Source organism: Solanum dulcamara, chromosome 5 (genome assembly GCF_947179165.1).
Source record: "Solanum dulcamara chromosome 5, daSolDulc1.2, whole genome shotgun sequence".
Classification (NCBI taxonomy): domain Eukaryota; kingdom Viridiplantae; phylum Streptophyta; class Magnoliopsida; order Solanales; family Solanaceae; genus Solanum; species Solanum dulcamara.
Window position 1 is genome coordinate 2359333 of NC_077241.1, and position 14594 is coordinate 2373926.

Consider the following 14594-nt stretch of genomic DNA (forward strand, 5'->3'; position numbering starts at 1 on the left):
CATTCTTTACTGTTTTTTACTATGTTTATGATACATAAGGTGTTGATCATGTATTTGATACATAAATCCACTATATATATTTAATTCTTTATTTTTTAAATGTTATTTAATTATGTGTTGCAGGGATTGTGGTGCTTTCTTGGCCGCTTTCGCTGAATATTTCAGTGATGGAATTCCTATCTCATCTATTGGACTACAGGCCGATTACCTCCATTCAAGATACGCCTCTCTTATGGAAATATGGATGTCGAAAGGTACAGGAGAGTTGTGTTAGTGAAAATGACGATCCACCAAAGCCTAAGGGTGACTCCATCTTTCATGCTCAAAAAGAAATGATTGATGTTGAGTAGTATTCATGTAACTATGAATTTGATAGTAGTAAAATGTAGATGCTTTGGATATAACACTGAAATAGTAGTTTTTCTAAAGAAAAATAATTATTGAAAAAGTGAACACTTTATGTGTCATCATTACATGATCAGTGAAGATACATTACAATAGTTCAAACATTTTGATACATTACATGATCAGTGAAGATACATAGTGAATAAAGATAATATGTAATGTATCAAAATGTTGTGTTCTTTACCAATTAAATCTCTTATACATAATATAAAATATAACCAATAAAATGATACAACATTGATTTTTTCTCCCCAAAATTATATGTATCATTTTCTAAAACTTCAAATAACAAGTACTTCAGTTTAAAAAAAAGTACCATATACATAAATAATTGACCAATCTATATAGAATTCCTCAATAATTCAAAAAACAATACATTTTTATTTAAAACGATTAAATGACATTTATTCAAATCCAAGTTGAATGTATCTAGAAAAATCAAAGTATTACTTCTCTTTGGGAAAGATGTTACAAGTTCTTCTATTGTGGCCTTCATGTCCATAACGTCCACAACAGTTTGTGCTCGTACTTAGCTTCTCAATATAGTTCTTCTTTCTTCCTTGTCTTGGTCTTTCGGGCATCCTCTTGTATCTTGATGGCAAGACATAAGAATTCAAATGTATCATGAATAAAAAATGTGCAGAATTATTTTATCCGATACATACTGACTCTTTTGTATCATGAATAAAAAATTAAGAAACATTCACAGATAGAATTTGAAATGTACATAAAATCAGGAAAAGTTATTTAAATGTACTAGATACATATAGTCATGTTGTATAATGAATAAAATATCAAAAAATAATCTAACAGATATAACTTTAAATGTATCTATTGTTTCTTAACTATGACATACATTGGTAAGTAATGTATCAACATTGAAATGTTCACTGATGATTAATGAATCATGAAAAAAATCAACAATTAACATTATAAACAAAAAAATTTATGTGTCATGATATAATACAATCAGTCAGAATATTAATAACACAGTGAGTTATGTATCAACAATACAAATACGAATATGATACATGCTAAATTTTGTATCAATGGATTAAGACTATGTATCAAAAAAGATTTGTAAACATGATACATTGCAATGTAATGATTATTCATGGAATTTAAAATCAAAAATCACAAGATACATTAGAAAATGCATACCGTGGGCAGAGAAGGGCGTGTTGTAAACACCTTCAACTTTTTTTTCAATTTTTTTTTGGGATTGTGCAACTGGAGATTTTTATTGTCTCATGGTCCTTCGCTAAATACTCTTCACGCAATTTCCATAACTAAAGGATCATTGTGGTGTTTGAATCTAATTTCATAATAACCATCACCACTTGAATCAGATCTAGGAGAAATAATTTTTTGTTGTTGAGAATTTAATTGGGTAAGACCAATACTAAAAGACGGACCAAAATTCATATGTATTAGAAATTAGAGATGAAGAACACAAAATTTAGGAAGAAAATTAATCGAAAACTGAAGAAGAAGAAGTTCAACAAAAATATAGAGATGGATAAATTCTATTACCTTTTTTAGAAATTGAAATTGATGAAGAAGACCAGATTTCAAATTCATGAAAGAAATATTTTCGTCAACAACGATTCCATCACTTTTTTATCGTTCATACCTCACTTCAAATTCTCATATCTCTGCAAAATCGAGATATTCATTATATATCTTCTCAAATTTCTCAAAAAATTTTGAACCAAAATTGAAGGATTTTCGATGCTCTGCTTTTTACAATTTTGAATTTTGAATTCACTCAAGCTGTTACGACAAATGAGGGACTGAATTGATGTGAGCAATTAACTGCTTCTAATACGTGATTGCTTGAAATAAGGAATCTTAAATTATTTTACGTTTTCTTTACATAAAAAACCTCAACTGTAATTAATGCTTCGTATCAGCTATTTATGTAGCATGAAGACCCCTTATGTATCCGAAAGTGAGGGAAAAAGAGGGAATTCCTGTAATATTAGAAATAGTAGGGATATGTTGTAATTGGACTGATTCATAATGGGATTTAGGTAAAAGATACTTATTTTATGTGTTCTTTTAAATTATTTTAGTACCTAATAAAATTATTTTTTCTTTATTATGGTTATATATAACATATCAAATTGAAAAAAAAATTAACAAGATTTTTCATGAGCTAATTCGAATTATATATCAATTCAATTTTTAATAAATTGAATTAAAATAAATTGAACTAATAAATTAGCTGATCAATAACTAACCCAAACTTAAACGATTGGGTTGGATTGGTACTGACTGGGTTTAATTTTGACTTCCAGCGCGAAAATTTGTACAAGTATATAAGTAGATCTTCAACGCCATACAAAAAAACAAACAGTTACTGATAATTGAGAAAAACTGTTTGGCGTATTGAAGAAGAAGGAGAGAGAGAGAGAGAGATGGAGTCCTTCACATCGTTCTTCGACTCGCAATCGTCGTCGTCGTCGTCTCGCAATCGGTGGAGTTACGAATCATTGAAGAACTTCCGGCAGATCTCTCCCGTCGTTCAAACTCATCTCAAAAAGGTCCATATTTTTTCCCTTATTTTTTTTCGGTTGTTTATAGGATCATTTTGCTCTATGAAGTATAATATCAGTTGAATTTCATCGTGATTATACTTTTTTTCTTATGAAATAATGTCGACTTCTTGTTTTTTTCGCTTTGAGAACGTAGAAATTGGAAGGAATTTGTTTTATCTGTTGTTTTGTGAAAGGACGGATTATTTTAGGGATTGAGAACTGAGAGTCGTGAAAGTTGAATTGTTTTATCCTTAGTTTGCGTTATGTTAAATTCAATTGATCTGCTCTGCGCTTCTTTCGGATTCTGAATTATTTGTCGAGAACAGCCAGAATTATGGCCTTTTTTTTGCCTTGAAAATTAGTAATACTTGCATTAATTATGCAGAGATTATTTCTAATGCATTGTTTGGTTTTGTGTATTAAAAATAACATGCATTGCATATTTTTTTGAAAAATATTTATTTATAAGATAGCTCCAAAATATGGTGGAAAAGATGTAAAAAAAGGTTTTGAGTGACAATTGGGTCTTTAACCATGTTTGGATGCATTACATTCCCTTGCATTACTTATACGATTGATTTCCATGTATTAGTAATACACAATAGAGTAGCATTAATTATAAATAGCATGAAAAATTTACCAAACAAGGTACTACAAATACGTAAAGAAAATGCATGCATTATTTTTGTTAATACACTCTACATAACCACCCCTTTGTGTGTGAGAAGGAGGATAGTCTTCTCTTCTCGTCCTCTTCTTATTCGGTAGAATTATTTAGTATTCACGTACTATCTTATTCTTCATTTTTTTTACTATTACCTAGTGCTTCATTTGGTGTTATTTATATTGCTATTGCTATTTTGTTGTCGTTATTTTTCTTTCAATCCTGCTTTGATTACACTCCCTTTGAACCGTCGGAGACAAAGTCTCTACCCCTCAAAGATAGGGGTAAGGTCTACGTAAATTCTACCCTCCCCAGATCCCACTTGTGGGATTACATTGTGTATGTTGTTGTTGATGTTGAGATGATGGGTGAGAGTTGGACCAGGATGTATGCCCGATGCTAACTGCTTCATCTAAAAGCCTGTGTTAGACACTTTATTATATTCATTTGTAATGTTTGCAACAATCATTCTGCTTGTTTCACATGAGAATAGTTAAAGTTAGAGCTAGATGTTTCATTTTGTCTCAATACTAGAACTTATATATATGTCAAGGGACTTTGATTCCACTTTGGCATTGAATTGTATGGATGTGACTTAATTTGGTCAAATCTCCTCATTTCTGTTTTTCCAGCTTCTTCCGGTGTTGGATTGAACCATGGGGTTTTAATATGGCTTCAGAATATTATGATGAACTTCATTTCTATCTTGATTGTAGGTCTACCTTTCATTATGCTGTGCTTTAGTAGCATCAGCTGCTGGAGCTTACCTTCACATTCTCTGGAACATTGGTGGTCTCCTTACAACACTAGGATGTGTGGGAAGCATAGCGTGGTTGATGTCAACTCCTCTATATGAAGAGGTACTCTTTATATTTTTTCCTGATAGATCTCATTTGTTCCTGACACATCCTTCCGTTGTATAATTAGTTTATCTGTTTAATTGATGTTAACTCGATATATTTGTCAATTGTGGTGAGCAGCAAAAGAGGATGGCACTTCTGATGGCAGCTGCATTATTTAAAGGAGCATCAATTGGCCCTCTAATTGAATTGGCCATTGACTTTGACCCAAGGTTTATTGGTCCTTTCTTATTTTCTCTATTTCATGTCGTAATCAATTGCCACTGTTTCTAGTTTCTACCCTTAGTCTTTTCCTGTTATAGTTTAACTATTTGATTTAGTAATATAGGTCCCCCACATTTGGCTATAATTGCAAGTAGAACCTATTTCATTTGCTCTAGGTATAGGATATGGCCTCTAATTTTGAATGACTATTTTGAACCTCGTTATTATCATTTGCTGTAGGTGTAGGATATGCTCTCCAAATCTGCAATGACTATTTTGAACTTCTTTATTCTGGTATTTTAAGATTTCTGGTTTTAAAAGAAATCTTGCTGGTTTTTTTTTTCTTAAAGGAAATACAAAAGCACACTAAGGTTTTCCCATCTTTGTCGAAAAAGTGCAACTTTACAGACAAATAACAAGAAAAGCCAATTCCACAGGCTATACGTGCCTGTGTTCATGGGATTTTTGGCATTGGCCTCTACCTCGTGAATTAACCATAAAAAATAAAATGTACATAGGAGGAGGGCTACGTCATGCCCTCCCAAATCCTACTGAAGACTGACCATGCCCAGTATGATACAAAAAGGTAGGCGATTAGATGTGTAATAGAACAAAACTAACTAGGAGGACCACTCCTAAATACACATTTGTTCCTATCAAGCAACACAAATTGAATAAAAAAACAATATGTTTGAAGGTCTGGATTTTAATCAAGTAGTGGCTGGGCGTGTCAGCCTGGTACTGATTGCTGTTTTAAGATAGATAGCCAAGTTACCATGTCGATCTGTTCTTCCATTTAATAATTTCCTATCTCAATTCTGGGTAGCTTTTGCATTCATACTTGTATCTGGTTGTTGAGAATTACTTTCTTTTTCTTTTGCATTCCTGCTTGTGTAACTGTTTGTTGAGAATTATTATTGTTGAGACTGACTAGTTAACACTTCAGAGTCTTGATTGTTAAAGTGCTTCTGATGCTTACATTCTTGTATTGCAGCATTGTGATAGGTGCTTTTGTTGGATGTGCTATGGCGTTTGGTTGCTTCTCAGCTGCTGCCATGGTGGCAAGGCGCAGAGAGTACTTGTACCTTGGAGGCCTTCTTTCATCTGGTCTCTCCATCCTGTTCTGGTTGCACTTTGCTTCCTCCATTTTTGGTGGTTCCATGGCTCTTTTCAAGTTTGAGGTATGAACTCAACTTTCTCTGTTTGTCTTATAGCATTCGTAACTTGGTAGCTAACTCTGTAGGAGACTATTTTGGTTCTGAATGCCTGTTTCCTGGCAGGTTTACTTTGGGCTCTTGGTGTTTGTGGGCTATATTGTTGTCGACACCCAGGATATAATTGAGATGGCACACTATGGGGATTTGGACTACATAAAGCATGCACTGACCCTCTTTGCAGATTTTGTTGCTGTTTTTGTGCGCATATTAGTGATAATGGTAAGCAACCATTTCAATCGTTGTATTCCAAGACATGTCCTACCTCCCCTTTTTATATTTTGGCTGTCACTCTGACTCTTTTCTTTTAATCTTCCAGTTGAAGAATGCATCTGATAAGGAAGAGAAGAAGAAGAAGAAGAAGAAGAGAAACTAAAATGGGTTCAAGCGGGTTACAAACTTTTTAACTCTAGAATCTGGCATTTTCTTGTTCATGATACTTCTGTTGACGTTCAACAAGTATGTTGTTGATAGTTTGTACCGCTTCAGGTTAGGCTATGAGGCCGTATATTATGCTGCATTCTGGTGTAGTTCTGGCCATTCATATAACATACATGTTTACAATATATGGAGAACGTACCAGTTAACTTCTCGTTCCTCTCTCTGTGTTGAGAACCCTTTGCTTTGTTAGTTTTCTGGTGACAATGGCATAGGTGATTTGGCTGGAATATAAGGCCATCATATTTCTTTTCTAACATTTAGTGTATCATATTGATGCATGACAGTTTGCATTGTTGCAACATGAAAAAGTTGGATTTGCATCGAAATTTACTGAGCATATGATCATCTCTGTCGTCTCACCTGTGGGATTGTACTGGATATGTTGTTGATGATGATCATCTCTGTTGTCACAGGCTTTTCTGTTAACACCACTAATGAACAATATATACATAGAATTGTTCTCTTTAAAGTTTCATTCCTTCAAAAAGTTGGTGGAAGCATATAGCAGCCACTAGCCTGCTATATAAGTATGAGCTCTTTAAACATTACCACCAAAGGTTAGGGGTGATAATAAGTATCCGTCTATCATTAATTAGGGGTATTGGGTTCGAATCCTAGAGATGAAAATGCAAAGTAGGAAGTGCTTTACCTTAGAGAGGAACTTACCGATGCAAATATGAATTAGTCGGATTCTAAAGTGGTACTGAAATAACTGGTAAAGTTGTTGTCATGTGATCAGGAGGTCAGGGGTTCAAGCCTTGAAAACAGCCTCTGGCAGAAATGCAAGGTAAGACTGCGTACAATAGACTCTTGTGGTCGGGTCCCCGGACCTTGCGCATAGCGGGAACCTTAGTACACCGGACTGCCCTTTTAAAGTGGTACTGAACTTTTACCGTGAAAATGATATCATAATATGGCAACATTTTCTGTATCATTGCTAAAAAAATTAATCAAATCGAACAAATTTATACCCTTAATATTCTCCAATCCATCTTCTTCTTTTTATATTTTAAATAATTTTTTTGGGTTCTTATTTCTTTTAGAAAAAAACTCAAAAAAATGAATAAATGTAACAAAAATTTAATATACAACATTATTGAAAAGAGGAATAGATATCTTATCTTATCCTATATTTGTAGATGAAAAGAATTTAAATGGCTATGGAGGATAAACTGATAATCTCTTTAAGGAATATATATATAAATATAAAAAGATAAGAAGAGAGGAGGGTTCTATAACAACACATCCCACCAATTTTTCCCCTTGAAATCTTTTTTCTTCCATCTATTGGACTAAAATTATTTTAGCCTCATTACTTTTCACTGGGAGAGAGGTATACCTAACCTATATATCCACTCATCAATCACAATTATGCTTTTATGACTTCAAAAATTTTATGTCATGTTTAAAATCGTAAATTTTAATTAATTTTGTTATTATTCAAATATCGCCATATAGTTAAAATAGATAGAATATTAGTCAAGTTAGTTATTTGTAACATTGCTAAATTTCCACAACTTGGAAAATAGTGGTGGTGGTGGGGTGGGGGGATTGTGGAACATAGCAAAAACTTGCAATTCTTATGATCTTGATTAGTCCTCGCTACAATCAAATCTGGAATGGTTTGAGATATATTTTATTTTTAATTACATAGTGATAATTTTGGATTTGAATTTTTAGAAAAAAGAAAATGTATGGAGAGCGTTGCTTTTAAAAAGGAGTCTTGCAACATACAAATTTAATTGAGCTTCAATACAAATATCGAATAGCAGATAAAAATTCAAACAAAAAGTCCCCACCACAACCTTATGTCTTTTTATTGGTTTTCAATTTCAAATTCCCTTTCTAGCAATCCACTAATTAATAGATTAGAGCACTTGTTTTAGTCTAATCACTTATATTTTCCTCATCTACTACTTTAATCTTTTGAATATAATTCAGCACACAACAAATTCGTCTCCATTGCCACCCTCCGCCCCCGCGCCTCCACCCCCCAAAAAAATGTATTAACGATTTATTTATTTATTTATTCTAATTATAAGATATTTATAAATAAATTTCTTAAATTATTTATGCTTACTTATGAGATAAATACAAATAAATTCTTAAGAAAAATATTAAACAATTTAGTAAAAATGCTAATTACATACTAATACATAATTAAATTCGATAAGGTTCAAGAGTTTAATTATTTGTTTGCAACAAATTTTAAAGTGATGAAAAATAAATTGCAATCACAAAAAATATATATGAAGAAATAAGAATAGTTAATTGATAAACAGTACGGGTACAATTTTATTCCTCCCTTAATTCTTCTCTCTTAATTTTCTCTTTGATTCGAGAGCCGTTAGTGGTGTATTTCTTGAACTAGGATGATTTGAATTTGATCTCCATCGTGATTCAAGGGCCGTTAGTGGCGTATTTCTTGAACTAGTTAGGATGGTTTGAACTTGATCTTCATGAAATGATTTGTGGATCTTCTTGAAGTATCTGATTATTAAGAAGAATTTGGCATATTTTGATCTCTTTATGAATATCCTTAGAGTTTATAGGATTTCTGAGATTTTTTTCCAGAAAGACAATATTTGATGTTTTCGTGATCTCTTTTTGAATACCCGAGAGTTATGGGATATTCGAGATTTTGATCTTTATTCATACCCAAGAGTTTGTGGAAATATTCGAGATTTTGATCTTTATAAATACTCAAGAGTTTATGGATATTCGAGATCATTTTTTTGAAAAAGAAATATTTAATGTATACATAATCTAAATACCCAAGAATTTTATAGGATATCTGAGATGATTTTTCAAGAAAATATAATACCTTTTATATAAGCATGAACTAGGGTCAGGGTAGAGTAACCTCCAAGAACCCTAATTAGAATTGATCACGTCTTCTAGAGTTCCAATTGAAATTAAACACTTTTTATACAGGCCCATAAAATTTTGATGTTTACAAATAATGTATATAACTTAAATCCTTTTGATAATCTCCACCTAATTTCTTTTTCTTCACCTGTTTTATTTTTTTGTCTTTCAACATTAGAAAAAGTTGTTACTTTTGACATTTATAAATCAGATCACATTAACACATCATTTGTTTGTACTTAATGATATTATGTATTTAATAATTTTTGTAAAATGAGATTTCATCATTATTGCATTTATTTATTATTGTTGCCACATCCACCACTGTCAACTACTGCTACTGTTGTTCATTATTATCAACTATTATTATAAATCACTTACCAGTCAACACCCACAATCATCATCTTTGGTCGCAACCAATACTACCTCCAATCACTATAACTAATTGTCGTCACAACTAGTTATCATTTATAATCGTTACCACCAATCACAAAAACAATCATCAATCATTTATTACTGACAATCACTGTGATCAACTATAACTATATATCATCAATCATCATTGTAAGTCACCACCACCTTTATATATCATATATTATTCACTACAATTATCAATCACTACCACCAAATGACCACCGTCAATCACCACTTTTTACCATTACTGTCAGCCAACATTATCACTAGCTATTGTCCATAACCACCAACATCAATTACCACCTCTGATCGGCACGCACAACCATCTCTATTAATCATTACATAGTATCACTATTAGCTACCATATAATTTTTAAAAATACTCTATCTATATAGTATTAGATTAATTAGTATTATACTTGATTTATATATTTATTAAGTTTAAACTAAGACCAATTTTTTTACATATTCAACTATTAAAATCAATCAGACTTATTTATTTAATACTCAAATTTTAATATATTTGAATATGTTCAAATTTAAATATTTTAATTGTAATACACATTTTAATTTATCTTGTTAATCTTAATAAAAATAAATCGACCCTCAAGCAGAAAGAAGAAAAAGATTTTTACCAAAAGTATAAGGGTGTTTGTGGTTAATTTTAAAAGTGATTATTCTTAATTTCTTTAGCCTTTGGGGTTAAGCAAACGTGTTTTACTTCAAATATCAATGGGGTACCCTTTTTGACTTTAATTGTATCTTCTTTACATACACGTCATGAGTTATTAAATGGCTTTTGAAGGACTTTAATTAACAAAAATATCCATTTGGTTTTAGAGTTTATTTTAAATGTTCATAAAGTTTTAATATGGCGCCTTTTAAAATAGTTAAAATGCTATTTAGTCCATCAATCACTATTATTATTAGATAATTCTCACAATCAACGTCATTAACCAATACAATAAACCTCTAATCGGAATGCACAATCATCACTATTAGCCATCACATAACCAATGACATAATTTTTTTTTAGATATTTTGTTGCAGTACTATAAAATTAAATTAAATTAATATTTTACTTGAATTTTATATTTGTTAATATTTAAATAAAATTAAATTATATATTTTTAGATGTTTAGAAAATTAATTTTCTTAATTAGATGGTTAGAAAATTAATTGTCTTAATTATTTAATATTTTTAGCTGAATATTTTAAATATATCTTTAGATTTACACTTCATAATTTTAATATATTTTTTAATATTTAAATGTACATTTAAATTTAAACGTCTTGACCAAAAAAAAACATACTCCGGTGCTTAATTTTGAATAAATAAATAAATGAATGACACAAACTAGTATAGGCATATATATCAGTGGTGTAATGTAATGTAATGAAAATGAGTTTTTAACAAAATATAAATGATCAAGAGAAAACCAATAATGCCACCTACATTTTTTCCTTGTTTTTTATCGTATATTCATATTAAAACTCGATTAATTTAAATTTATGTTTGATAGGATCTAATTGAAAATAGTGAATTTTTACTAAAAAAAATTTCATATCTAAAATTCGAAATCGAAATTTGTTCTTGAACTAACTGCATCTTTTGGTGGTATGCGACCTACTTATACTCTTCCATAACCTCATCCACGGAATCATATTTAAGTGAAAATGGAGCTTTTTTCAATGCTCGGATCATGCTTTCTCTGTCTTATATTAGTCGATAATACTATTAAAAATATTTATCCCAAAAAATTTATCAATTTATAAAATTAATTTATTCTTGAAATTAATTATTTTTAAAAGTAAAAGATATTAATTTCATTAAAAAGAGTTAAATATAAATTACTAAAAAATACTTCTTATTTAAAATTTCTTAAGAGTTGTATGAAAAGAAAATGTAACAACCAATGAGAAGAAGAGAAGCCATCTTTTCTTGGAAATAACACAATTTTTATTTATATATGTATGTTTAAAAGTTATACTAATTTAGGTTTATAATAATGTTTTAAGTAAATCTACATTGCATCATTATCATGAAGACAATAACAATAATTATTGTATATGTCTCAATTACAAATAAGTTAAGGTCGATTATAAATTCTCACTAATCATATTGATTTTTCAGTTAAAATTCATCTTGGTCAATATTATTCAGAGTAAAAATAAAAATAGTTAAAACATTTTCATCCGTCAATTATTACTAAAATCTAATCATATATAGTTGATTAAAGCACATTTAATCTTAAAATACATATTTTAATTAACTAAATATTAAATTATTGAATCATATATCACAAAAATCAAAATTAAAATATATTTATAATTGAAGGATCAAAAGTTCTATTACGATCCCAAATAAAAATAAAACGTACCAGAATTTCTTTATATTCTATATGGAAAAGGGCCTAAAATACCCCTTAACTATGCGAATTGGTACAAAATTATCGTTAGTCTACCTATCAGGCCTAAAATGCCCCCGACGTTAACTTTTGAGGTCTGTTTTACCCTTATCTCTAACAGTCAAAAATACTAAAAATAGAAAATGATCAAAAATACCTCTGAACTATATGAAAAAGTTTTAAAATACCCTTCATTCACTTTTTGGTCTAAAAATATCCTTTTATTCATTTTTTAATTTAAAAATACATTTTGATTCACCTTTTTGGCTCACTATAACCCTTGAAACTAACAACCCTCTCTTTATTTTTTATTTTTTTAAAATATTTATAATGTCTCATTTTCTTATTGGATGAAATAAAAATTCCACATATTTGGTCTTGAAGAGGTATATTATTTTTGGCTTAGATAAATTATAATTTTTTTTAGTGGAGGTGGAATTTTTATTTCATCCAATAAGAAAAATGACACATTATAAATATTTTAAAAAAATTAAAATTAAAGAGAGGGCTGTTAGTTTCAAGGGCTATAGTGAGCTAAAAAGGTGAATGGAAATGTATTTTTAGATTAAATGATGAATAGAAGGTTATTTTTAGATCAAAAAGTAGATGAATGATATTTTAAAACCTTTTCTTATAGTTTAAGGGTATTTGGGCTCTTTTTCGTTTTGAATATTTTTTACTGTTAGAGATAAAGGTAAAACAGACCCCAAAGATTGACGTGAGGCATTTTAGGCCCGATAGATAGACGAAGGATATTTTTATACCAATTCACATAATTAAAGAATATTTTAGGCCCTTTTGCGTATTCTATACCACATAAAAATCTCTAACATAACCAAAAAATTACTCAAAGACATTAAACAAGAGTAAATCAATGTACTAACATGAGTATAGCATATGTTCAATTAAATTTCATAATATTCTATCTTTAGTAATTAAATATGAATAAATTCTAAAAAAAACTATAAACATTTTGAGATAACTTTTATTACTCATTAAATTATATTCTATGACACAAGTTATGTTGTTATGGAGACAATGGCCATGATCTATTCATCCACCACTCTTGACCACGTTCATTATGTAAAAGTAATTGTATTTTATTTATTTTTCCTTTTCTGGTTCTATTTCTTTTTATTCATAAATTTTTTATTCGAATTTTGAGAATGATTTTTTTAAGAGAATGTGTCCCTTTTCAATGGATTTTACACGGCATGAGTTCAAATTAATCGAACCCCTAAACTTAATATTATACAAATAGTGAATTTAATATTTAAAATTTATGAATTATGATACTTTTTTTTCGTGCTTAAACAAAGCTCGAGATAAAACTATTAAATTCTGTTTAACTCATATCTCATCAATGCATGTGATGTATATGATAATGGCTAAAGCACAAAATAGTATAAGGTCATATTATTTTGCATCTAATTTGAGAATGAAGAATTATTTTAAATATAGAATTTCTATTCTCGACCAAAAAAAAACATTTTACTTCTTGTATGACATAAATTTAATTAATCAACGTAATAAATTTCAAATTAAGTATAAACTAAATAGAGTTTTTAAAATTTTCCACTAATATAGTAAAAGTTTAAAGAGACTAATAACAATAGATGTACACTAACAATTAGCGAATTTAATATCTGAAATTTAATATGTGTTTTGTATCAACCTCAAATTACTATTAAAATATTTATGAATATTTAATAAATTATACAATATATAAGGTGTTTAAATAGAAGTTATTGTGTTTTCTTAAATTCATATATTGTGCTCTAGATTCGCCATAAATTGTATAAATTCATTTGTCGGATATGTGATTTTGTGATTAATTACAAATTTATATGATCCTTTTTGACATATTATCAAGCAAAAAGAAAAAAAATGTCCCACGAAATTTTACGTAAGTTTTTTTTTTTTTCAAATTGTTATTGATTATAGGAAATCATTTCCTCTTAAAAGACGTTATTTAATTTAGATTTTAACTTCTTGCTTTAATTTTTTTTTAATTTTTTTTTTTTCTATTTTTTTTTTCTCTTTGAAGTGGGGTTTGAGGTGTCCTCACATCAATCCCATATGATGTGTTTTCAGTGAAAAAGACCAATACCATGATAGGTAGGTGAATTTGGTGCCATGTGGCACAGTAAAAAAATACTAATAATTTTAAGGTTGTTTAGTTATCGAGATGATAAACAAAAATATCTTATGAAATAAGCTAATTTCATTATTTTAATACAAAATGATTTTAGAAAATAATTAATATCAACAATCGAATGCAAGATAAAATAATTGATGTATCTCAAGATTGTTATATCGTATCTCACCAATCAAACAACCCTTTTCAGGCATTAAGCATACAATTTAATAAAATATGCCTTTCTTTTTTCTTTCATTATACAAGATGAATTTTTTTTATTATTATTTGTACAAGAATTTAATTTTACAATTACAATTTATCATCTTCAAAAAACTTGTAAAAATCAAGCTTGAATAATTTGAAACATGGCAATTAGATTGGATATGTGGAGTATCTCCCTATTTAAATTGCCCATTGATATTACTATGTATTTTGTA

General features: G+C 29.4%; 1 protein-coding gene across 1 annotated transcript; it reads left to right on the forward strand.

Moving 5' to 3' along the window:
• Window positions 1–2764: 2764 nt before the first annotated feature.
• LOC129890325 (bax inhibitor 1-like) lies at window positions 2765–6479 on the forward strand. The gene is made up of 6 exons (XM_055965893.1): window positions 2765–2951; window positions 4326–4469; window positions 4590–4681; window positions 5668–5854; window positions 5954–6109; window positions 6207–6479. The coding sequence occupies exons 1-6, from the start codon at window positions 2826–2828 to the stop codon at window positions 6261–6263; spliced, it is 762 nt and encodes a 253-aa protein (XP_055821868.1). The 5' UTR covers window positions 2765–2825; the 3' UTR covers window positions 6264–6479.
• The last annotated feature ends 8115 nt before the right edge of the window (window positions 6480–14594 follow it).

Bases quoted from the DNA above. Each gene is read 5' to 3' on its own strand.
- LOC129890325 (XM_055965893.1), top strand. From the start codon at position 2,826: ATGGAGTCCTTCACATCGTTCTTCGACTCGCAATCGTCGTCGTCGTCG. The intron at 2,952-4,325 runs GTCCATATTTTT...TCTTGATTGTAG, and splicing joins TTCAAACTCATCTCAAAAAG to GTCTACCTTTCATTATGCTG. The intron at 6,110-6,206 runs GTAAGCAACCAT...TTAATCTTCCAG, and splicing joins TGCGCATATTAGTGATAATG to TTGAAGAATGCATCTGATAA.